The 27045-nt window shown below is 34.0% G+C and overlaps 1 protein-coding gene across 3 annotated transcripts in view; it reads right to left on the reverse strand.

Annotated features, from left to right (window-relative positions):
• The window catches only part of ARHGEF10 (Rho guanine nucleotide exchange factor 10), a 215807-nt gene that overhangs the window by 9512 nt on the left and 179250 nt on the right, over nt 1-27045 (reverse strand). For all 3 annotated transcript variants that reach the window (XM_023494669.2, XM_012539906.3, XM_023494668.2), the window contains 2 exons: nt 18471-18613; nt 6824-6998 (listed from right to left, as the gene is read on the reverse strand). In XM_023494669.2, coding sequence (XP_023350437.1) covers nt 6824-6998; nt 18471-18613 — 318 coding nt within the window. The remainder of the gene's footprint in view (nt 1-6823; nt 6999-18470; nt 18614-27045) is intronic.

A 27045-nucleotide genomic window follows, 5' to 3' on the forward strand; every position in this document is an offset into this window, starting at 1 on the left:
AATTCCATGCTATTATTCTGAAATAAAGGAAGTTACCCTTATGCAATCTCTAACCTAAGCAGCTACAAATTCACTTACAGATATAGATATATCATAAATACATACTCATTATAATATTTTAGAGATATGATCATATTTCAAAACTATACTTTTATTAGGACCATCCTAGGGAAATAGGAACATAAAGGATAAGGATATTAGACAAAAAGGCAGGGAAAATAATGAATGCTTCTTTGATCAGTTTATAACCCTATACTATAAACAGAAATAACTTATTGAAGTTTCCAAGTCTATTTCTCAAAGACTGAAAAATTGTGTCATGATTTTTACTTTGTGCAAGGTAAGTATCTCTAGTTGAAATCTTTGCTCTTCACTAAATACTTAGATGATCTGCAACACCTTTCTGGGTCTATATGCCTCACATATAGAGTGATGGGGCTGGTACTCCTAAGTATTTAACATTTCAAGGAAATTAAAGACAGAAAGAAATTCTGGTTTGATGTACACCAAAATAATTCTTTAATTATAATTTGTTTAAATAATTTCTTTAATAAGAAATTCTGGTTTGAAGTACACCAAAATATTCAAAGCAGTACTTTGGTAATAGCAAAGAACTAGGAACAAAGTATGCATTCATAGATTAGGGAATCACTAAACAAATTGTGGGACATGAATATAATGGAATATTCATGCGCCAAAAGAAACAAAGAATATGAATAATTCAGAGAAGCAGTAGGAAATCTAACATACACAAAAACTACTATAACATAAAGAAAAATAACAGAAGTCAAACTCATCTTATGTAATTAGAATAGCCAAGGTTGGCCCTGGAGAAAAATTGAGAAAATATAAAAATATACTTCCACCCTTTCATTATAGTATTGGGAACTATAGGTGTTGAACTTTGCATATATTATTACATATTGTCTATATACTGATTGGTTTGCTAGTTGATTTTCTCTCTTTTTAAAATCTTTGTTATATTTAGCTCGGAGCAGCTAATTAGATATAGAGAAAGGCCCAAGATCAGGAAGACTCATGTTCCTGAGTTCAAATCTGACCACAGACACTTATTAGCTGTATAACCCTGGGCAAGATCCTTAATTCCTGTTCATTTCAGTTTCCTCATCTATAAAATGAGCTGGAGAAGGAAATGGCAAACCATTCCAGTATCTTTGCCAAGAAAACTCCAAATGGGATCATGAAGAATTGCACACAGCTGAAAGTGACTAAATAACAGCAATAACAAAAACATTTAGCTCAGCCAATGAATAAACAAAATTTATATATTAAGAAATTAATGTGATGATCTAGCACAAAAACCCTAACAATAATTATACCTTTTTAAATGAATAAATTGGACTAAATTACAACAATTGAGTCCAATCATAAGAGTAATCATTCTCAGTGTCTGTTTTAGGACATGAAAAAAACTGGCTAATGATTGATAGCTAATGTTTAGCTAAGGACATTATTTTTAAATTACAATTTAAAATATGGAAAATATGCTTTTGAAATGCATATACACAAAAGTGTTTATGACAATTTAAAAAATCCCTCCCACACTTGCTTTAAAAAATGTCGCCCTTTTCTCCCTAACCAGAAGTGGAAAGTGATTGATTAAAATCCTGTAGGTGGTACAAAGCCTTGACTAGGAAGTTTTCAGCAGTACTTCTGCTGCTAGCCTGTTAGGAATCTGAAAACCATGGCAACCATGGTAGGAAAGACAAGAGTGATGTCAACTAGAACATGGGTTCCAACTCCACAAGAGCTGGGCCAGATGGAATGGGTGAGCCACTGAATAGCTTGAACCCCCACCTGCCCACCCACCCATTTGCTAGGTTTATAGGACTGCTTGTCACTGCTATGGTATCTCATTCCCTGTGTTCCCTAAAGATCTGACCTTTTGATATATAGGCAAAATAAACTATTTTCATGAAGTGGAAAATAAATGCATGTTTTGGCAAAACAAGAATTTACTTTGGCTTTATCCCAACAACTTACACAGAGGTCCTAATAGCAAACATTCATTTCACTAACATGTGTGTTCAGTGAAAACATTTACTTCAAGGACCGTTGCAAAGTGTAAGTATGCTTTTATACCAGTGAAGACTGTAAATAAATTTGTGGGTATAAAAAGAAGAAATAATTTGCATGCAATTCCAATACTTTATTTTTTCTCTTCCACCAAAATAGCTGAGAATTCATTAAGGCTGCTAAAGAGCCATCTCTGGTATTTGTTAATGCCTAAATTGTATCACCAACTTCAAGGTCAACAAAACATGTTTCATAACAGAGGGTCAGCCCTCAGCAAGTCTGTGAAATACACAAAACTTGTACTTGATACCATTCCATTTCTCCTTTTTAATAGTTTCCTCTTCCAACTGCTTTGGGGCTTTTGTGTCATAGCTTGGGTACACAGAACTTCCCACTATGTCACTGTGTTAAGACCCACCTTCCTTTTTAGGCAGCATCTCAACCAAAGAGTACCTGATAATTTAATCCTCAATAATGTGTCACTAATTGAAGTCACCTCAAAGTATCCTCCCTTTAAGGGATTTACATTTCTGCAGAGGAGTTTTACAGAAACTTTTTTTTTTTCTTCTGAACCTGATATAGTCTGTCTAAGGAGTTCTAAAAACTGTTCCACATCTTAAAGTCTTAGTATTCTTTGGGGATTAAGACGTGAATTGATTTACCCATGGTCACACAATCCCTATGTGTCATAATCAGGACATGAACCCAGGTTTTCTGAGGTTAAGCAAGGCTTAAGCAGGCTCTCTATGCATCATACCATGCTTCCTGTTAGAGAATCTTAATGCTCAAAAACGTATTACAGGAGCATTTTTGACATGAGGGCTAGATAATCTAGGAGATATTTTTGGACCTTTCTACTATCCAAAAAACAACTCCATCTGTGTGAGTAACCTTGCCTTTTTATCACATATTTAAACTCACTTTTCAAAGTTCCAATAACAGTCAGATAATTTAATTAAAATTTTGAACTTCCTTTTCTTTTTTTTTTCTGCAGATACCTACCCACAGATACTACTTACAGCTTAATAAAGGATTTTCAACTTTTGTGTTTTAAGCTCCCATTGCATCTCATCATTTTCATTATAGCAACCTCCTACTTTCTTGACTCATAACCCTTTTTGGTTATTATCTCACAGACTTATGAAAACATGCAGGGGATTTTTTCCCCTGAAAAATTAAAATATATCTCAGGCTTAAAATGTGGTTTCTTGAGGTCTTGGCTAATAAAATTTTCCTTCTTAAATCTTACATAATTTATAGCATTTTGACTATAAAAGCAGTAATTTGGAGACTAATTTGATATGGTGACAAGGCATGAGGGTATTGTTCTGGAGTAACATTAGTCTTCTTTGTCCAAGGGTAGCTACTGCTAGAAGTAAATATCTAACTTACTATCTTGTACAGTAAGAACATCTATTGATCTCAAAAAAAAGTATAGAAATGCATTTTAAATAAAGATAGAAAAAAGGTACATACTCTTTTTTCTTCAATAAGAAATAATATTCTGTAAAAATGATGCAGCATTAAAATCAACATGCACTGGGAAAACTAATTTAAACAGAAAGAATGGAGTTCATTTCTCAAATAACTTTTCCACTTTCTCTGTGATTAACATCTGTATTGGATAACAAACGTCTTTCCATAAATCTCTAGTGCCTTTTGAATCTTAATAGCCAAGTAAAGAACTTCTGTGGATCCTTTCAGAAAATGCTTACATAATTATCTCATTTCATCACCACAAATCCTCATGAAATAGACAAATGAAAAGTATTATCCATTCTACAGATGGGAAATCCAAAGGACAGAGAAGTTGTGGCAGTTTTGCAAGAGTACTTAGCAAAACAATGGTAATGGTCTCCTACCACCCAGAAGTATTCCTCTCCACCCTCATCCTTGACTAGGTTGCCAATAAAGTCTATTATAATGATTCCCCTTGTGGGCAAATATTTTTATGTTTACCAGAATCAGTTCTTATGCTACTAATTAAATTGCCTCTTGAGTATCTTATATAGATTTTTACTATGATGCCTGTAGGCTTTCCTGCTTTTTGAAAACTAGAATGTAAGCTTCCTGAAAAGTGAGACCACCCCAAGGCAGCTAATGTGGTGCCAAGAAGTTTACAGAAACTGAATTATATTTAACTTAATTATCAAAAGGACATTAGAAAGAGCACTTTATTTGGAGGCAGGACCTAGGTTCAAATTCTTCATCAGACATTGACTGTGGTATAAGTTAATGATTTTGATATGGTTTTGTTTTGTAATAGAAATTAAGTATAAATTGTATAGTTTGAGAACACCATATATGAGCATAAATAACCAACTATAATTGTCTGATTGACCAAACAAAACTGGATTAACCTGACTTCTCCATCTTATTTAACTCTCTGATAAGTAAGTGTTCAATTTCATGCCGAACATACATGTCTCATTACCATTTTATTTTTAATTCTAATATTACAAGAAAATATGCTAAATTGTTATTTTTCAATAACTGAAAAAGACGACAGTATTTACTGGTATGGGGAAATGAAGTATTTCAAGGATCAATCATGCACATGATAGGAGTGAGTACATAAAGTTTTAAAAATGGAAAACAACACCAATAGCTGAAAAAATATTGATTTAAAATAGGCTCACTAATTTAACTAATTCTCACAAAAGAAGCAAAAGTCTTCAGAAAGTCCTGGAAACTATAGTACAATGTAGATTTCTTCAGCTTTTAAGAACTTCAAAAAGACTGGTCTAAACAAACAAACAAACAACTACTGCTAACTACTGCTAAAAAGAAAAAAAAAATCTTGACATTGTCAAGACAATACAAAAAACCCAAAAATTGGAATATAAAAAAATGGCTCTGGCAGAAATGGGGTGGAGTGGTAATGGTCATTTTTTACTGAGGAAACTCATTTTTCATTTGAAGCTATACAAAGATAAAAAAAAAACAAAATTCAATAATCAAGAGTGTAAAACATACACCCACAAAAGACATTTTTTTTTTATTAAAAGGATGATGATCCATGGTAAACTGTTATACAGAAATAAAAATTGTTCTAAAACTCTGTTATGAGCTCTACTTCCTATTATTCCCTTCTCTTGCATCCCTTAACCTACTGCTAAACATGCCCTGTCAAGCCTCAGCCTTGAATTATTCCCACCAACTGCTGCCTTTGTTCATTCTGACATACAACTTAATCAAGGTGAAGAAAAATCAAGAAAACTATGCAAACTAGGTCCACTACAAATTTATGTTACATAATCTCAACTGGATCTTCCCTGAAGCAAGGCAATTCTTTTATACTTTTCTAATCAAGTCACAATTTTCCACAATGATTTTTCAAAAGGTTTTCTTCCCTCCTCTAATCTCCCAAAATTCTCCATCCCCTACCTCACTCCCTCAGCTGAGACTTTTGCTTCCTATTTCACTGAAAAAAGTGACGTAATTCACCAAGACCTCCCTCTTCTTCTCTTCTCCTTATAGGACATCACTTAACTGCCTTCCCACAATTTCTCTTCTTATAAACATGATGAGGGAGCCTTGTCTTCCTTGTCAAGGAGCCCTTCTCCTACATGAAGAAATGATCCCATTTCCTCTTCAGCTATTGTCTTATATCTTTTCTCCTCTTTTTGTGGCTAAGTTATTCATTCTACCACATCCTTTCCACTCATTCTCATCTTAACTTTCTATTGTCTGGCTTCTAACTTTGTCATTTAACTGCAACTTCTCATCTCCATCCTTCTAGTTTATCATAATAACCTCTCAACAAGTCTTCCTGCTTCCCCTTTATCATCTCCTCAACTAATTCATATTCTGTACTAGATAAAAATAATTTATATGCATTGATTTGGTCATGTCAATGCAATGGTTCCCTGGTGTTTACCAAGTAAGATTCTAATGCCTTTGCCTGACATTTATTGCCTCTCCATATTGTGGAAACATTCAGGCTTTCAAGCTTTTTCTCATATTATTCCCCTCTATTAGTTTTGAGTAACGTGAGGAATTAGAGTTGGCTTCCAAGTTAGGAAAAACCTTTGATACCCACTGTCACTGTGTCCTTGGGCAAGAAACATATTTATTTAGATTTTCAGTATTCCTAGGCAATTCTCTAAGACTACAAGTTAAAAAGAAGGTGTAGAAATTGAAGAGAAAATTCTGCTTTGAGTCACTGAGAAAGTTATTAACCAAGAGCTCCCTCAACCTACAAAATTTCATACTTCTATGTCCCAATCTTAAGCCTCCTGATTCCATGCCCCTCCTAATAATGTTCCCCATCTAACTCTTTCTTCTTCTTTGCCTGATGAATTCTTTCCCCTTCTTTAAGCACTGAATACTTCCATAAGTCTTCATTTACCCTCTAAGTTTATAATTACCTTTCCCTCTGATCCTAAATAGTATTTTGTCCCATGACTCCCTAACTGCTTATGTAATATTATGTTACAGTGATCTATGATGGTCTCTCATGCCCTCTATCATACTATGAGCTCCAGGAGGGCGAGGATGACATATCAGTTAAAATTGGTCTCTCAGTCAAATTCTAACACAGTGTGCATTTTGAATACAATCATTGTTTTATAAATTCTTGTTTGATTTATTGAAAGAGAGCTCTCCAAGTAGCAGGAGGAAATTTTGTAGTATTTCAGTGCTACTATTCAGTAATTGAAGAGATCCTACTGAACAGAGTGAAGTTTGTTATTCAGCTCATTAGGATATACAAACCATCACCCCACAGAAGCAAACACAATCACACTTAAAAACAAACAAGCGGAAAAAAAGGCAAAGTAGTTACCTGACAACATATGGTAAATAGGAGTAGCTATGTTAATGTCCTGGAGATGTTTTAGTGTCTCTGTGTGAAAAAGACGGAGAGTAGATCCAGATGTAAAGGCAATCCAGATGCCAACTCCAGCAACTGCCATGTGAGAGATCACCATTCCCTCCTCTTGATGGGCCTCCAGATGGTTCTGATAAAATGAAAGTGAATGACAAAAATATAAGAAATGGAAAAAACCCCAATGCTTAATGCTTATACAGGTCCCTTGTATGACACTTCTAGAAGTAGAAATTTCCCATAGGTTTTTTACTTTATACCTTTTTCATAAGAAGTTGATCTTTTAAAAATATATATCTATAGGACTTTAAGGAGTATGTATGATTTATTAGTGTACAATACAAAGTAAGCAACTATATTTTCACAGTATTCAGTAGGTATCTTCAATGATTTAATGACTAGTTAAAACTATTAGACTGTCAACAAGAATTTACTTACTTAATTTTTATTGTAGTAAATTTATTTATCTTTAATATACATTGCTTTATAAATCATGTTGGGGGAAAAAAATCAGAACAAAAGAGAAAAGCCATGGGAGAGATAAAAAAAAAAACCAGAAAACAGAAATGATCACATCATGTGTTGATTTAGATTCAGGTGATGGATAGATTCTTTCAATGAGTATTTCCCCCTCTGTTTCTAGAACTTCCTTAATGATCTCTTGTAGAATGCAATCCAGGCTCTTTTTTTATTTTATTTTATTTTATTTTGGTCTCGGCCTTTAGGCAGGCAAATAATTTTCAAATTGTTTCTTCTGGACCTATTTTCCAAGTTGGCTGTTTTGCTAATGAGGTATTTCACATTTTCTTCCATTTTATTCATTCTTTTTAGTTTGACTGATTCTTGCAGGCTTGAAAAGTCATTAGCTTCCATTTGCTCTGTTATAGTTTTTAATGTGTGATTTTATTCAGTTATCTTTTGCATCTCTTTTTCCATTTGGTTTATTCTACTGTTTAAGGGTTGTTTTCTTCAGACATTTTTTCCCCTTCTTTTTCCAAACTGCTGACTTTCTCTTATATACCTCTCATTTCTTTTCTCATTATTTCTTCTACCTCTCATTTTCCTTTTAAGTCTTTTATAAGTATTTCCAAGAAGTCTCTTTGGGGTTGACACTAATTTATCTCACTCATTCAGATTTCTTCTACCATTGTCTTCCTCTGAAGTTGTGTTTTGATCAGCCTTGTCACTGTAGTAGCTTTTTATGGTCAAAGTTCTTTTCTGTTTCTTGCTCATTTTCTTTCCTTTTCTTTTGGTGGTGAAGCTTTTTTTTTTTTTTTTTTTTTTTTTTTTTTTTTTTTTTTTTTTTTTTTTTTTTTTTTTTTTTTGGTGAAGCTCTGATCTTGGGGTAAAGGGGGAACACTTCCCAAGCTTCCTGTGCAGCTTTGGGTTTGAGCACACGGCCCCTTAGGTTTGCAGGGGTAACTTTGTCTGCTCTGTTCAGGAAACAGCCTTGTTTCCCTGAGTTTGCTTTCTAAGCTGGGACTGAAAGCTGCTGCACTGATTTGCTCCACTACTAAGCAAGGATTGAGGATCTTAGTTGCTGATCTGCTGTGATCAAGACCCTCTCACTGGCTTTCCCAAAGTGTATCTGACCTGGTCTGGACACCCTTTTCACCCCAGTGAGACTGACCTTTCTTGAAGTTTTTTTCATTTTATCTTGAGCTGGAGAGGGGTTTCATTCCTTTAGACTCTTTTCAGAGGCTCAGTTTCATGAGGTCTTCTGGGTAAACTGGGAGAGTTCTAGCAGCTTCCTGACTTTACTCCACCATCTTGGCTCCAGCCCTGGAACTCCTCAACAAGAATTTATTAAGTTGAGGATTGCTCTCATGGCTTCGCATTTTAAGAGAGAGAACAAGATGCAAAACAACTATGCAGACACAAGATGTATACCAAGTCAATTGGAGATAGTCGTAAAGAGATGGTATTCTTGCTGAAACCTAAAGGAAACCAGCAAAGCCAGGAGGTGGAGATGAGATGGGAAAAGTGTTTTAGACATGGAGGGTCAGCCAATGAAAATGCATGGAGCCAAAAGATGGAATGTGAGGAACAGAAAGGACAGTATCACTGACTTGTAAAGTGTGTGGAGAGAGTGATGGAGTAAAGAGTAAGAAGACTATAAAGGTAGGATGGAACCAGGTTATAAACGGCTTATAATACAAACTAAGAATTTTATATTTGATCTTGGAAATAATAGGCAGTCACTAAAGTTTATTGATTAAGGGGAGTTGGGTGGGATGGATGTAGTCAGGATTTTACCACTAAAGACAATTCTGTGTTTGTTGGAAAATTAGATCCCTGAAGTTCAATATAAAGTTACTTTATTATTTTCTTATTTTCAAAAGCTGACAGCACTTAGTATAATTAAAAATTGCTTTATAATCATAGCAGCACTCATATGCTTCAAAAGTTTATCCTTGGAGCTTTCCCAGCTCACAGAAATCATCCTGAATTCCAGAAGATGAAGAAAGACAAAAGATCCAAATTCCAAAGGCGACTAGTAGCTGCAGCCTAGCAGAGGCAAGGAACAGGGGAAAATGGCAGGCAACACAGAGAATGAGAAAAGAAATCATTTGAGAACTGTTTAAAAAATACTAGTAGCTCATACATATAACATGATATGTTTATAAAACACTTTATACTCATCTTTTAAATCTTATAGCAACCCTATAAGGTGAGCAGAATAAGAATTATTCCTGATTTACAGATAAGGGACACTGAGGCTTAGAGAGCCTTCAAATGGAAGCTACTAAGTGGAACAATTGGGACTTAAATTTCAAATTGTCTAACTCTAAAATCCTGGATTTCCATTGAACTGTCACCTATGATTGTCTAAGAAAGTATGTCCTAGTCCATTTTACTTTGAAGAGAAATTAGAATGCTAGTACTTTAAGCCCTTCCTTCCATCTTTCCCCCTTAAAAAAACCTTCAAAGAATTACAAAATAGAGTCCAAATTCCTTAGTGTAGCATTCAAAACCTTGCAAAAAACATCATGTTTCTCCAAACTCATCACTTTCCTACTGGAAACTTTCATTTTAGCAAAATTTGTCTATTTATTGCTTCCTGAACACACATTCCCACTCTTATACCTTTGTTCATGATGTTTCCCATGCCAAAAGATAAAGATAGCTTGTTCTCTGCATGCTTAAATTCAATTTTTTCTTAAAAACTTAGCTTTAGGAACTTCCTATATCATGAACCAGAGACAGCATGGTATAATGGAACAGAGAAGGGATTTGGCATCTGAGAACCTGTGTTTGAATTCTGCTCTGCATTTTACACAATTTTTGATCCGGAACAGTTCAGTAAGGGTCTGGGCCTCAATTTCCATACCTATAATATGAAAGGTTTGAATTAGTTGACCTTTAAACTCCCGTCCAGTTCTGTATGATGCTATATAGAAAACATCTGGAGCTGTTAGTGAATTTCAAGATCTATATGTATTAAAAGAGTTTATCAATGCTAATGAATGATTTGACTATTAAGATCTTTTTTGGATTCTCTTTCATCCCTTGTTAGATATCCATCCCAACTTTTTGTAATCTGAAAATCTATGTCATTGATACAAAGGTTATTTAAAATAAGGTCAAGCACAACTTCCAGCTTGACATAAACTTTGGATTTAGTCATTCAAATGAATACACCTAACAATTCTATCAATTAAACGATGCAGTTTAAAGAGTAACAAATAAACCATTTTATGTCAAAACAGAGGTGGTTCCCCTGGAATACTCTCCCTTCTCATAGAACATCTCATAGAACATTTAGCTTCTTTTAAAGCAGGGTCCCAGTACTTCATCTCTTCTCTGCTCTCCCAAATAATCAAATATGCCATCTGCCCCCTGCCCCATCCTGTACCTCAGGAGGAACCTACATTAAGTAGAATGTAAGCTCCTTGGGGATATTTTTCATCTTGGTATCTATTGTACCTAGTCCAATGCTTTTGCAAACAATAAGACATAAATACATGTTTGTTGAATTAAACAGAATTAAGTGCAATATTATTACTTATAATTAATATTTATATAACACTTTAAAGCTTTCAAAGTATTTTACATATCTTATCTCATTTAAGCCTGAAAGTAGTTCTTTGAGTTAGATTCTAAAGATTATTCTACTCACTTTTCAGTTAAGGAAACTAGGGCTTACAGAAGTGGATATAACTTGAATATGTTCACACAATTAAATGTTAGAGGAATGATTTGAATCCAGCTCTTCCAGAATCTAATCCCTTATTTATGTAAATGAAAATAACGATAAACTCACAGAAACTCTTGGATTTTTAAACTTTAAAACCTTTGTTTTCCATTATGTAAACTTTATCATATTTGCATAATTTTCCTGAAGAAACTAGAAAGAGAAATGCAAATTTCATATGGTTAGTCAATGAAAATGAATGAATGAGCACACTCATGGCTATAAGGAATCCCTGAATCATAGACTTTGTTCTTATTTATAGAATGTTTTGTGCCTACTACTAAATGACTCACCATGCATAAAAAATTTTTAAAAACCATATTTTTAAAAAGTTAAATTCTATCATGATTACCAAAGACAAGTATATTCAAGGATAACATGGTAGAAAAACAACTAGACTTAAAGATGGGAGAAAATGAGATCAAATCCCAGTTCTGACACTATTTTTTTGTTATTTTTTGGCAAATAATTTCATTTTTCTGGGCTTCAATTTTCTTATTTATAAAACACAGGAGTTGTTCCTTAAGTGATAAATACGCAAAGGACACAAGGAAGTACTTTCCTAAGGGGAAAAAAACTAATTTATTTTAATATCCACAGAAAAAATGCTCCAAAATAACTAATAATTAGAAAAATGCAAATTGAAGCATCTCTGAGGTTGTATCTCACATCCATCAGATAGAACAACTGATAGAAAAGGAAAATGATAAATACTGTAGGGCTATGGGAAAACACATTAATGGTGAAGCTATGAACCAGACCAGGCATTCTGGAAAACAATTTTGAACTATACTTCCAATTTACCTAAACTGTTCTTTAAATATATCTCTAGCAGGTGTGGTCTGTATACCAAAGAAATTAATAAAGGAAAAAAGATCTATTAATATAAAGATACTATAATCCCTCTTTTTGTACTTGCAATGTACCAGAATTAGGGGAATGTCCCTTAGTTTATGAATAACTGAACAAATTAGTAAATGAGTGGAATAGAATGCTATTATACCATTAAAAAATAACAAAATGGATGAAGAGAAACCTGGGAGATGTATATGAACTGGTGCAAATTGTAATGAACAGACGAAGGATAACAATCTAAACAATAACAATAATGTAAAGCCAAACAACTTTAAAAGACTTAAAATTTTTAATTAACAAAAATCTATTTTCTCCCCTTCTTCCAACTATTCAAGAGAATGTTTTAAAAAATCCTTTTAAACAAATATGTATTAAGCAAAATGAATTCTCAATTTGTCCATATCAAAAATGTTTATATCTCAATCTTCACACTTGTGTCTGGAAGAGGGAGAAGCATGCTTCTTAATCAACCCTTTGGAACTGTGATTGGTCAAAATATGATGACCAGAGCTCTTAAATCTTTAAAAATTATTTGTCTTTGTCATGTATCTATTCATTGTTATCAATTGTTCTCCTGCTTCTTCTTACTTTAGTCTGAATCAGTTCATACAAATCTTTCAAATTTTTCTTTGAAAGGTTCAAGAACTCAGATTCAAACAATGGTCTATTCTTGGTCTATTTCTTGGTCTATCTCCATTCTTCTTTCCTTTCCCCTAATACATTTCAAGAGCTTACCTAACTATATTTGTCCCTCAGGTTACTTTATAATCCACTATGAATTCTCCTAGGGAATGTATCAAGCCAGAAAGTAGTCTCATAGTTGAAAAATTAATTCTGTAAACTGCAATTTGCTGATTGGTATGATTTTCCTACACATATTCCTCACCAAATTTAAAAAAAATTATGGAAAAAAAGTGTGTTGATAAAGGCTGAAACTCTCTCTTTCTCTCACAAACACACAGACAAACACACACATGCACATACATGCACACACATGGACACATACACTAAATAAACACATTTTTGACACTTTTTTTCCATTTGTAACTTGTGGGTTAGAGCAATTAATTATTAAAATAGATAAATTTTTTAATTTTAAAATTCAAAAGCCATGGTATTTAAAATTTTTTTTTGTTTTAACCATGTTTTAAAACAGCACTATATTGAAAACAGTATTATTATTATTTTCTTTTTTTGCTGAGACAGTTGGGGTAAGTGGCTTGCCCAGGGTCACAGAGCTAGGAAGTGTTAAGTGATTGAGGTCATATTTGAATTCAGGTCCTTCTGACTTCTGGGCTGGTGCTCTATCCACTGCACCACTTAGTTGATCCAACAGTATTAAATTTTAAACACAATATGTTATACTGGCCTTTGAGACAGGAAGATATGAATTTAAGTCTTATCTCTCATATTAGCTATATGACCTGAGGAAAGTCAGTCAATTAATCTCTAAATGCTTCCAAGCAAATCTTTAAGACTAAATTTACAGTTGAGCTGATGATCTCTGGAGAATTTCAAATACTGATGAAATCACAAGTCTGAGTTCCCTGCCCACCCACAAAAATTACAAAGGTAAAAAAAAAAAACCCATAAAAGTCAAATAGAAAAAAGTATTGCACACGGAACGAAATATACTAGGTTCATTACAATAGTTAGACCAAATCACTTTGAATATAGGCTTCAGAAATCATACAACTGAGGGAGGAAAGGAGATAAAGAAGAGAAAATGAGCAAGATAAACAGGAGAAACAGTCATGGAACTATGGAAAGAGCATTGAATCAGAAATACTAGATTCAAATCTCATTTGCAGCACTTGATACTTTTGTGAATTTGGATAAGTCACACAATACTGCTAGATATCTCTTTTCTCATTTGTAAAATGAGAGGGTTGGACTAGATTGCTTCAGTAGTCCCTACTGGCCCTATGTCTGTAACCCTGTAAACGAACAGAGAAGTTATAAGTTGGGATCAGAAGGGAAGTCCATACACAGAACTTCCCAAGCAGAGATCCAATCATGGTCTAAGAAGATTCAGCTATGACTTTCCCAGAAAGTTAGAGGGTAGGGTGGTGATGATGTTGGTAAAGTACTTCTTGGATAGCTGTTCCTTCACAGCAATCACACAAGTATTCCATAATGACTCAAAAAGAAAAAAAACCCTTCATTTCAGGAATATATCCAATTAGAAAAGATATAACTTACTATATATCAATTGTCATCTTTTAATATTTCATTCTACAATTAATTTGAAAGAAGGAAAAAAATAATGAAGGAAGGAAGGAAAGAAAGAGGGAAGGAAAGGAAGGAAGAAATAAAGGAAGGAAAGAAGAATGAAGGGAATGAAGGAAGGAAGAATAGAAGAAAGGAAGGAAGAAGGAAGAGAAAAAGGAAAGAAGGAAGAGAGGGAGGGAGGAAAAGGAGGGAAGAAGAGAGGAAGGAAAAAAGAAAGGAGGAAGGGAAAAAGGAGGATGAGAGGAAGGAAGGAGGAAGGGAGGAAGTAAAGAAGAAATGAAGGAAGCAAGGAAAGGATTTATAAAAGAAAGGAAAGAAAGAGGGAGGGAGGAAGAAGGAGGAGGAAAGAAGAGATGAAGGAAAAAATAAAGGAGGAAGGGAGAAAGGAGGATGGGAACAAGGAAGGAGGAAGGGAAGAAGGAAGGAAAGAAGAAAGGAAGGAAGAAGGGAGGAAAGGAAGGAAGGAAGAGAGGGAGGGAGGAAGAATAATTGGAGAGAGGGAAAGAACAAAGGGAGGGAGGGAAGAAGAGAAGAAGGAAGAAGGGAGAGAGGGAGGGAGAGAAAGAGGGAGGAAGAGAGGAAAGGAAAAAAGGAGGGAGGGAGGGAAGAAGGGAGGAAGGAAGGAAGGGAGGGAGGGAAAGAGGAAGGGAGGGAAGGAAGAAGTGGGGAAGGGAGGGAGAAATGGAGAGAGGGAGGGAGGGAGGAAAGGAGGGAAAAAGGAAGGAAAAGAAAAATTTCTTTTAGTCATTTAACTTTGGAGATACTAGTAGCACTATTTAGACCTCAGAAGAAAGGAAGTAGAAAGTTTCAATTGAAAAAGTCTTGCAGTAACCAATTTGAGAATGAAAAATGTGTACCTTTAAATAACAAATAAGTAACTTGAACTTATTATCAGACTCTTCTGGCATGAGCTATATTAATCACTAGATGCCTTTAATGCTAACATGCATATGCCATGTCTAAATTCACAATATGAAACCACTGGAACAAAAGCAATTATTCAGTTAATTTTGTGGAAAACTTTCACCTGAAACTTCTAGGAAATTAAAAGTAACAGGTTTCTTGAATTATCCAGATAACACTCAAAATTTTAAGGAAGAATAATCTTTCAAAACCTCCTTTAAATCACCAAAATGTTTCCCCCATTATTTCTATTTATCAGAAATAATATTTTTCTACTTTAGAACTTCAGCAGGTAACATATTGTGTAAGAATAAATTAATCTTGAGGTTATTTACAACTTTTAATATCATGTTCTTCAAAACTTTCTTTCTTTTTTTTGTAACTCTATAGCAACCTGAGGGTTATTGCTAAGTCTCTCAGAAGTGAAACCTAGCATGGCTTGCCACTATTTCACCAGTATATTGCAAAATCGAACCCTCTTTTCAGAGGGGAAAACCAAGCAAGCCTGCAAACCCACATCCCTATGCCAAAATGTGAAAAGTAGTTCCTCAAGCACAACAGGACCAATATAATGAATCCAATTGTTCAGAAGTCAAAGGGTTAGAATTTTGCTGTTCTTGACATTTAAAAAATTGCTAGTTTAAGTAATAGGAAAGCTTTGTAAATCAGGGTTTTTTTGTGAATATAAGTTTATTACTTCCACATTCTTAGCCAAATTTTAAAATAAATTTTTAGATTATCTAAAAATAAATGTTTGATTTTAAAAGTGCAAGAGTTTGGGAAAACATGACTAGAAGAAATAGCAATCTATAAAATATTTTAGTTGCAACTAAAGAAATATTTTATTTTTCTTTTTTAAGTATATACCTACATACATGCAAGCACACAGACACATATATTCATTATTTAAATTTCAAAAGAATATAATTCCTTGAAGACAGAGATCATTTTATTTGTCCCTTGGTAATCTAAATTCTGAAATCAGTACTGGAATGTACTTGGCACATTTATAAATACTTTCTGACTAGCTATATAGTGATTGCTTAGTAGATGGTTGTTGAATAATTATTGATATTAAACTTTTAAAAAAATGAAGAATTCTACTTTTTTGTCAGAGAATTATTTTTTGCATTTTAAAAGGAAAGGACAATCTAACCAGATATAAAGCTAATTTCTTGTTCTAAAAAATTCATATATCATTCTGAGGGAACACAACACAGACAAAAAACAATGAATGTGAAGATGGAAGACTCAAGGTCTTATATTATGCACTTCTCAGACTGGCTAAGATTACAGGCAAAGATAATGATAAATGTTGAAAGAATGTTGAAAAACTGGGGCACTAATACATTGTTGGTGGAATTGTGAATTGATTCAACCATTCTGGAGAGCAATTTGGAACTGTATCCAAAGGACTATCAAACTGTGTATATACCCTTTGATCCAGCAGTGTCTCTATAGGGTCTGTATCCCAAAGAGAGCATAAAAAAAAAAAGGGAAAAGGACTCATATGTGCAAAAATGTTTGTAGTAGCTCTTTTTGTAATGGCAAGAAACTGGAAACTGAGTAGATGTCAATCAGTTGGTGAATGACTGAATAAGTTATGGTATATGTATGTTATGTAATTTTATGTTTTATATTATGCATAACAAGTGTGGAAATATGTTTGGAAGAATTGCACATGTTTCACCTATATTGGATTGCTTCCTGCAGCGGGGAGAGTGGAGAAGGAGGAGAAAAATTTGGAGCATGGGGTTTTTGCAGGGGTGAAAATTATCTTTACAATTATTTTGAAAATAAAAGAAAAAATTATTATCAAAAGAAAAATACATAAAAAGAAACATGCACTGCTTTTATAATGGTATCATAATTATATGACTTTAACAGAGTATATAATAGGAATAATGAAGTTTACAAAATATTACAAAAAGCTTCAAAGGAAGGAAATCATTTTTTAAAATGGAAGTTGAGGTAATAATCAAGTAAAACTTTCTAGAGGAAATAATATTTGAGTTGGTACCTAAAAGAATTCACTAGGTAGAGATTAAGAGAAAGCACATAACACCTTACATAAGACAGCATGAACAAAGGCACTGAACTATGTTGGATGAGGGATGGAAAGTAGTCATACCAGAGTGACTGAAATGAGATCATTTGAAGAATATTATAAGCCAAGCAAGACAGGGGATGCCAGGGTGTAGAATCTTGAATCATAAGCTATTAGAATTTAGACTTTGTTAGGTAATGTTAGGTCAGTGGTGCACTCTAACCTGTGCATAAGGCAGCTTAACCTATAAATGGCATGAAGAATGGATTAGGGAAAGAGAACATAAAACTAATGATAGCCTAAATTACCCAATTTTAAGAAGCTGTATGTGGTTTCCCTTTAAGCCAGTTTTTCTTTATAATATCCAAAAATTTTCTTAAATACATGTAGCAAATAAGTAAAACAATCTGAACATATACGGCAACAACATGATTAAATGATGATCAATTCTGACGGATGTGGCTCTTTTTCAGCAATGAAGTGATTCAGGCCTTGTGATGGAGAGAAAATTTACCAGAGAGAGGACTGTGGGAACTGAGTATGGATCACAACATAGCATTTTCACTCCTTTTATTGTTGTTTGCTTACAATTTTTATTTCTTTCTCATTTTTTTCCTTTTTGATCTGATTTTTTTTGTGCAGCATGATAATTGTGGAAATATGTATAGAAGAATTGTATATGTTTAACATATATTGGATTGCTTGTTGTCTAGAGGAGAGGGTGGAAGAAAGGAGGGAGAAAAACTTGGAACATAGGGTTTTGCAAGGATGAATGTTGAAAACTATCTTTGCATATGTTTTGAAAATTAAAAGCTATTATTAGAAATAAAAAAATTAAAAGGAAAAAAATCACTTGCTATATTTTAGTCTGTTATGGAACCATTAAAGCAGTCATTTATAGTATCTACACCTAGAGTTCTCAAAGGAATCAGGCAGAGAGGGCTTTAAGGAAAAGGCTTTGTTTCTGCTATTAGTTACTTACTGGGAAAGGCTCATAATAATGCATTTTTCTAGAGTGATTAATTGCACTGATTGCAAACATTTTAGTCAAGTTCAGACTGAACAGTAGGAGATGGTATTATGCAAATTGAGGGAACTTACATATTGCCCCCCCAAAAAAAAAACTAATATTTTTGCAAAAATATTTTAGAAGATATCAACATTTATCTTATATAGTCTAATCAGCATGAGTGGGGAATGTGTTGTTCTTGATTATTTATCAGGTACTTTTGAAGCTCTCTCCTTCAGACAAATAGGTTTCATATTTCATCTTTGGAGAGTATTAAAAACTTGTGAACCTGACATTTTTTTGACATGTACATTGGGTCTATTTCATTTCATAGTATAAAAATAATGCATTAAAAATAACTTACTTCTATAGAATGGGTCTCAATACTGATGATAAAAACTTGTCCACCGGAAGCTGCCCATATTGTATCTTCCATCATTAGTAGACTTCTAACTGGCAGGACACCTAATTTGATCACTTTTTGAGGTTCAGAATTCCAGGATCCATCTTTAATGAAAAAATAAAATAAAATCAGAGTCTAACACAAATTACTGATGTAGTTCCCTGCCTCCCCAACACTGAGTATATGGGTAGTGGATTACATCATTCCAAATGTCAAAGAATCAAAACTTATTTTTAAACCAACATTGGGTGTTTGGTGGGTGGAGTGGGAATGAGAGTGGGGTGTATATATATATATATATATATATATGATTTTCTGACAAATAGCACTTCAAGTAAAGTAATCTAATCACACTAGAAAGAATTAGAACTAGTAAAAGCTACAAACTGACTTTTTCTCTGTCCTGTTACTATACTTATTTTATTCTGTCTAATTATACTTATGCTCAGGATTAATTCACAATACAAAAAGCTATTTTTTCTTGCTAAATTTGTTTTCTTTTCTGGTGGACTGTGGGTACTGAGTATTAATGAAAAACTGACCATTGATAATGAATTATTTTGGCCACAAACCTTTTGGAAAACCGTCTATTAAATGTGAAATAGTTACCCTTTTGGGTCCATGGAAAAAGAATCAAAGTTGTTAAAATTATGTACCTCTGGAAGCTCTACATTTGATAATGGGGATAAGTACTTAAAGTTAAAAGATGGTTTCCTGTAACTTCTGCATGATGACAGGAATAATGATAATATGATCATGAATAATTGAAATATGACTAAATTTAAATACTTATATTTTCTTTAAAAAATACCTATATTTTCAAATTAAGTAATAATTAAGTAACAATGCTCCCAAACAGAAACATTGAAGATGAGATTTTATTGCTAATAATTGAACTTGAGGTGTGGGTAGGGGTGACATTTTAATTTTGGTTATAAAAATATACTAATACTCTTTTTCAATCCACGAGCAAATAAATGCTTTGAAACTCCTCACAATTCAATTCAGCTCAACTTCACAAACATTTTCAAGTTCCATTACAAAATAAGGTCATAGAAAACTGGCAGAAATCTCAGTTTTGGTTTGGTTCATGGGTTATCCAATATAGTACTGGCATTTGATAGAATCATAGAAAAGTCAGAAATGAAGGAAATCTTAGCAACTGCTTATTCCAATTATATTTTATAGAAGAGAAAAGTTTTCAAGCCATTCTCCAATTGACAAATGGTCAAAGGATATGAACAGACAATTTTCAGATGATGAAATTGAAACTATTACCACTCATATGAAAGAGTGTTCCAAATCATTATTAATCAGAGAAATGCAAATTAAGACAACTCTGACATACCACTACACACCTGTCAGATTGGCTAAGATGACAGAAAAAAATAATGATTGTTGGAGGGGATGCGGGAAAACGGGACACTGATACATTGTTGGTGGAGGTGTGAACGAATCCAACCATTCTGGAGAGTAATCTGGAATTATGCCCCAAAAGTTATCAAACTGTGCATACCCTTTGATCCAGCAGTGTTTCTACTGGGCTTATACCCCAAGGAGATACTAAAGAAGGGAAAGGGCCCTGTATGTGCCAAAATGTTTGTGGCAGCCCTGTTTGTAGTGGCTAGAAACCGGAAAATGAATGGATGCCCATCAATTGAAGTTGGGTAAATTGTGGTATATTAATGTTATGGAATATTATTGTTCTGTAAGAAATGACCAGCAGGATGAATACAGAGAGGCTTGGCGAGACTACATGAACTGATGCTAAGTGAAATGAGCAGAACCAAGAAGAGATCATTATATACGTCAACAACATACTGTATGAAGATATATTCTGATGGAAGTGGATTTCTTTGACAAAGAGACCTAATTCAGTTTCAATTGATCAATGATGGACAGAAGCAGCTATACCCAAAGAAAGAACATTGGGAAATGAATGTAAACTGTTTGCAATTTTGTTTTTCTTCCCATGTTATTTTTACCTTCTGAATTCAATTCTCCCTGTGTAACAAAAAAACTGTTTGGTTTTGCACACATATATTGTATCTAGGATATACTAGGACATATTCAACATATTAGGACTGCTTGCCATCTAGGGGAGGAGGTGGAGGGAGAGAGGGGAAAAATCAGAACAGAAGTGAGTGCAAGGGATAATGTAAAAAATTACCCTGGCATGGGTTCTGTCAATAAAAAGTTATTATAATAAATAAAAATAAATAAATAAAAAATAAAAAAGAAGAGAAAAGTTTCCTATAGACTCAGAGGAAGAGGAAAGATTTGTCCAAAGTCATGTTGCTAATAACTGCCTGACCTAGAATCAGAAGCTGGATATCTAGATTCTTAGCCCATTGTTTCTCCTACTTTATCAATTCCCACTATATATTTACTTTTTTTTTTTTAGGATGGCAGTTATAAGAGAAATTAAAGTACATGCAACTGAAAAAAACCTATACTTAAGACTATTCTAATCTGACACTTTTTGTTATAAAATCTCATTAAAGTAGATGACTAGACAAAAAGTTTTTTACACAGTTGAATGTTGAAAACTATCTTTGCATGTATTTGGAAAAATAAAATGCTATTTAAAAAGATATAAATAACAATATATTTGAAAACAATAAAATTAAGGGATTAAATTTGGTTCCTTTCATCTTTAAATCTTAAAAAAGTAGGTGGCTAGAATATTATACATGACATGAATTAAAGACAACAAATTCTTAGAGGGAGGGAAATGGGCTTCTATGTCCTTTTCTCTCTCTAGTGATTATTTCACAGAGTTCTTCTTAAGTGAGTGATCAGCAAAACAGTATTTGTGATGTTAATTAAGCTAGTAGAATAATAGTATGTGAGGTCTTCTAGAAGGAAAGTTAGATTTCATGAGCAGAAAAATTACTTGAACATCATATGAGGGATTATTCCTCAGGAAAAAAATGTGTAGAAGTCTGATCCTGCCAGACTTCTCTTCCATATCTTCTTACCCTTTATCCATAGAATTAATTACCCTCTAGTGATTCCTTCTTTCCCCCTCCTCTATCAATCTACACTCAGAAAAAGATCAATTAGCCCTTCATATATTAACTTCACACTATCTAGATTGATGTTTCACTCCTCCAAGGAATAATTATTTTAAGCCTTCTCCTTAGCTATTTAATGGAAAGTTTCATCTTCTGGTAAAAAGATCTTCAGAGTCACAAGAAGTGGGGAGCACTGTTTTTCTGGAACTACATAAGTCATGCTTCATGCAATAAGTGGCCACATGTACAAAGTATGTATGGCTTAGTACTTTCCATGTCCCTCTGAAGTTCTTTTTTGCTCATTTTCAAAGTTCAAGAGAGGGAACAATAAAGAATGCTTCCACTACATTATTACAGAAAAAGCCTGATTGTAGAAAGGATTTCCCAAAATACAAAATAGACCCAAATCCTTAGATAATGACAAATAAAAGGGTAGAACTGACCACTGTTGGATTTTTCATCAGAGTTTTAGGTAGATTTAATCTAAACTGACTTTGAAAATGTAGCTGACTCGTGAACCCATTTCTTCAATAGCTTAGGATTTTGGTCAGGAGGGGAAAAAATAGTTTTCACAGCAATTCTCAAAATGTCTCCCAAGAACATGTTGAGATCATACTTGATCTCTGAGAGATATAAATACAAAAATAGCTTGATATTTTTTGAATATCAATAGCAAGGCATAAAATAGAGAACCATATGTTTGACACTGTTACAGAAGATGTACACTGAACAGAGGCCAAATGGAAGTAATTTCTTATATTTAGATGGTAAAATTCTGCAGATGCTCACATTTACAGATAACTCTATTCTAATACCATACTGACTACATCAATTCTTCAAATATTACAGTCAGGACCTCCTCAAGTGGCTCCTCAGAGCCATGTAAAAATTATTAATTTAGTAAACCACATAGGAAAACCCAAGAAGATAAAGCAAATTATGGTATAAAGTTGGATAGATGGCCCATTGAATTAGTATATCAGTGTATGGCAACCTACTGTGTTAGTATGTGCAGTCTAAATTGACAGATTAATTCAAATGATTTTCAAAAGATACTGGGCAATATGCTAGATTAACCTAACAGTATGCATGCATGCATATATGTATGTGCTCTTATAGTACTATGTTTAAACATAAACTGCCTCCAATCCATTCTTCATGTTTATGTATATTGAGAGATTAATTCAACAAATTACCCAACATATATATGTATATATGAAATCTCCATCTTTGACTAGGACTGAAGATAGATAATAAATTGAACCCAGAATTGAATGGGAAGTGTAGACCAAATTATTTTCCAATTGAAATATTATGCTTTAGTTTCCTGCTAATCTTCTTAATGTATTCTACAATCCAGTCTAACTAACCTGTTTGCTGTTCCCTGGTTTTACCTAGCACTGCTCCACCTATTCCCACCTACGTCTGAAATACAGCTATTATCTCCAAGGGCAATAGAACATGAGACATTGAATTAAAACAGGAGGAATTACTTTACCTTTTTCATAACTATAATAAGAGAATGGCTACATATTAGACAAATTTCTGTTATAGTATTATGGGAAATATTGCCAGCTTCTCAATATTTTAAGAATTTTGATGTTGGAAATTTACAAGTTTTGACTTTATAGGTCTAAAACTGAGCTAATCAGGTAACCTGAAGTCTCTCAGATTCTAAAATTCCAGATGATAATCTTTTACATTGTGATATTTCAAAATATCTCTATTTTATTTGTATGGAAACTTCAATTACTAACAGCTTTTCACCCCTTTTATACTTCAAGCAGACATCTGGATGAGTTGATCCTGATGATGTGGCTTTCTTGTACGTTGCCTCACAGATGACATTATATATTTCTGGGCTTAGTACCCAAAAACTTTTTGACTTTAGTAAAAGATGTCAGATCTTGCCCTTCACCAACCAAAGTATTTAAGAAATGAAAACCACTTACACAGAACAATGAAGCAACTGTATATCTACAATTACTGTTGGTTGACTGCTCCCCAAATGCCTAACTCCAGCAAAAAAAAAAAAAAAAAAAAAAAGAAGCAAAATATGGATAGCTTTGATTTGGTCATTTCAATACATGTTTTAATATGTATAGACTATAGAGAATTAGCTAATTTTCTATTTGTGTAGCTACTGTATGTAACACAAAACATCTGGTAGATCTTTTTAGGGATGGAAAGGAAAATTTCAAGCCATGGATTTTCACTTAGTGGTTTTGAAAGACTTTCTCTAGAAACAAAACCTTTGGCATTCTGGCTTTCACATATTTTTTTTTCCTCAGTCTCCTGCCAAAGGATTTTAGCTTTTTCCTTTCTTCTTTGTGAATTAGCAGCAATGATGATATCCTATGGTGACGGCACCCCTAGGACTCATTCATTGGCTTTTCTCCACCAGTGACAACTTTGTGGAGCATGCAGAAACACCACAGTTAATGATTTGGACTGGGCATCTGCCTAGGCATAGTAGAATGTTTGAAAATGTTTTTCCTGGAAGTGTATCATGGCACATTTCAATCTGTTATTGTGTAGATTATGCCTGCAGGGGACTCATGGCTAGAATCCAAACCAAAGATTACTTGTATGTCAGATGACATTGGTACAAATCTGACCTTTTGTCAGCAGCTTTGACTATGACTTAAACATGACATTGAACTTCAAAGAGGAAAAATTTCAGTTTGCATGAGTTTGCAATCTCATTTTTCCCAAAGATCAATTTTCCATTTTCTACTCTGAGGAAACTTCATTGTTGTCAAAGTTCAATAAAATGACATATTGTCCCTAAGTTATGGTATTATCATTTTAATTTTAGCACTTGAAAAATAAAGTGGATACTCATGTTAAAAAAAAAAACTGCAATCTGATCTCCAATTGAGAAAAATATACTGAAGAAGAGATCAACGAGGTAGGCACAATAGAGTGCTAGGTCTGGAATCAGAAAAACTCATCTTCTTGAGTTCAAATCTGGTCTTGGAAATTTGCTACTTGTGTGACCCTCGTCAAGTCACTTAACTCAGTTTGTCTCATATAGTCTACATAAGGCTGAGCAATCACTTAATCTTTTGGTGTCCTAAAGCAAGTCTATTCATGTGATTATCAGTTCCAGAATAAATGCTTAGTTGTCTCATTGATTTGGTCTCTCCAAAGCAAGTATCAAACATTAAGCTCCTTTATGGATAGGGATTGTTTTATCTTTCTGTCTAGCATCTAGCCCAAGTATGAAGGAGAAGCTCAGTGAAAAAACAAAAATAACAACAACAAAACCTTACTTTTTACGTTTGATTGACAGGCATCAGAAGATAAAGTGATACAGTTGAATTATAATCTGCCCCAAGGGGAAGAATATTTAACACTGATGAAAATGCAAATCCTTTGAAGGTTAGAAAGATGAGGTGGTTAGAAATTCCTGATAAGGCAAAAGATGGTAAACTAGATAGAGTTAATCCCAGAGTCAAAATTATTGGTTAGTTGTTTCAGTTTGGTCAAATGCTACATGACCCCATTTGGTTTCTTGACAAAAATACTAGAGTGATTTGACATTTCCTTCTCTGACTTATTTTACAGATGAGGAAAGTGAGGCCAAAAGGGTTAAAGGCAGGTAGTAGAATGGTAGCAAATACAAAGATTAGTCTTTCTGACTCCAGACCCAGCACTCTATCACACAAGTAGATCTGAGTTCAGATCCAACCTCAAAAACTTATTACCTCTCTGATCTTGAGCGAATCACTGAATCTGTTTGCCTCAATTTCCTTAACTGCAAAACAGTATAAAATAATAACAGTGTTTACTTTGCAGGCATATTATTAGGATCAAATAAGACAATATTTGTAAAAGTGCTTAGCACAGTGCTTGGCACAGAGTGGGCTCTCTATATAAATACTCCCTCCCTCTTCTCCTAATAAGCTTAATGCTTCTCAAAAATTCTAGGGCAGATTTTTCCAAATTATTATCATGTACAAGGAAAACATAGCTTTCAGCATAGTTATGATGCTGCCGATTATTTTACTGTCTTATCATCCTCATTATCTTTCTATTTTAAAATTTTATTTATGTAATATTTGTTCCCCAGTTACATTCAAAATGATTTTTACATTTGTTTTTAAATTTTTTAAATTTCTAGGTTTTCTCCTTTATCCCCACTCACAATTAAAAAACCATTTATGAAGTTATACAAAACATTTTCATAAAAGTAAAGTTGAAAAATATAGATCTCCCACACTAATGAAAATAAAAGCCGTCAAGAAAAATTAAGTTTAAAAAAAGAGAGAAGTAGAGAGAGAAAGAGAAAATGCTTCAATCTGATGTTATTTTCTCTTTGAGCCAATTCTGGTGAGAGTTAATGTTTGCCCTCCCCCTTTTTTCCTCCTTCTTCCCCTCCACTGTAAAAGATTTTTCTTGACTCCTTTTTTTATGGAAGATAATTTGCAACATTCCAGTTCTCCCTTTCACTTTCTCCCAATCCATTACTCTCTCATTCCTTAATTTCATCATTTTTTAAAAAGATATTATCCTTTCATATTCAACTCACACCTATGCCCTCTGTCTATATATACTCCTTCTAACTGCCATAATTGTAAGGGTTAAAAAAGCCTCTAGAAGCAAGGACTGCAGTTCAAGGCATGTGGGAGGACCGGAGGGATGAGAGGTTCCGAGGCGCAGGCGAGTCCTATGGGGAGGTGGGGCATAGTCCCAGGAGGCGGTGTCTGATCCCAGATACCAGGTCTCCCTCCTTAGTGCTCTCAAAGCCTAGCATGCCTCCCTCCTTCTTCTTGGGCCAATCCCATTATGCCAAGTTCCTAGACGACCTCCCCTTCCCCCAGATCTTCAGGGGGGTATAAATATGTGCTATCTAAGAATAAAGTTCTCTTTCACTTCACCCCTACCTCCTGGTGGTCTGTCTCTATGGGATCTGGGTTGGTGCCCGAAGGCGGGTAAGCGTGGCCTAGCCGTGCTGTTGCCTACCGGGCATTAAGAGTAGTTCAAAGAGGAGCTACCAGGTTAGAGTAGTCCATAGGGGCGTAACAATAATAATGAGAGAGTTCTAATGAGTTAAAAGTATCATCCCCCCATGTAGGAATGTAAACAGAAAACCTTATTATTAACTTCCTTTTATCACTTCCTTGATTATCTCCTCATGCTTCTCTAGAGTTCTGTGTTTGAAAATCAAATTTTCCATTCAGGTCTGGTCTTTTCATCAAAATTTTTGAAAATTATTTTTTTCATTAAATGACCATCTTTTCCTCTGAAGGATTATACTCAAGTTTTATTGGGTAGATAACTTTTAGTTGTAAACTTAGCTCCATTGCTCTCCAGAATATTATATTCCAAGCTCTCCAGTGCTTTAATGTAGAAATTGCTAAATCTTGTGTTATTCTGTCTGTGGCTCCGCTATACTTGTTTTGTTTTGTTTTTTCCTGGATGCTTGCAATATTTTCTCCTTGACCTAGGAGTTACAGAATTTGGCTGTAATATTACTGAGAGTTTTCATTTGGGGATTTTTTTTTTTCAATTTC

Source organism: Sarcophilus harrisii, chromosome 2 (genome assembly GCF_902635505.1).
Source record: "Sarcophilus harrisii chromosome 2, mSarHar1.11, whole genome shotgun sequence".
Taxonomy (NCBI): domain Eukaryota; kingdom Metazoa; phylum Chordata; class Mammalia; order Dasyuromorphia; family Dasyuridae; genus Sarcophilus; species Sarcophilus harrisii.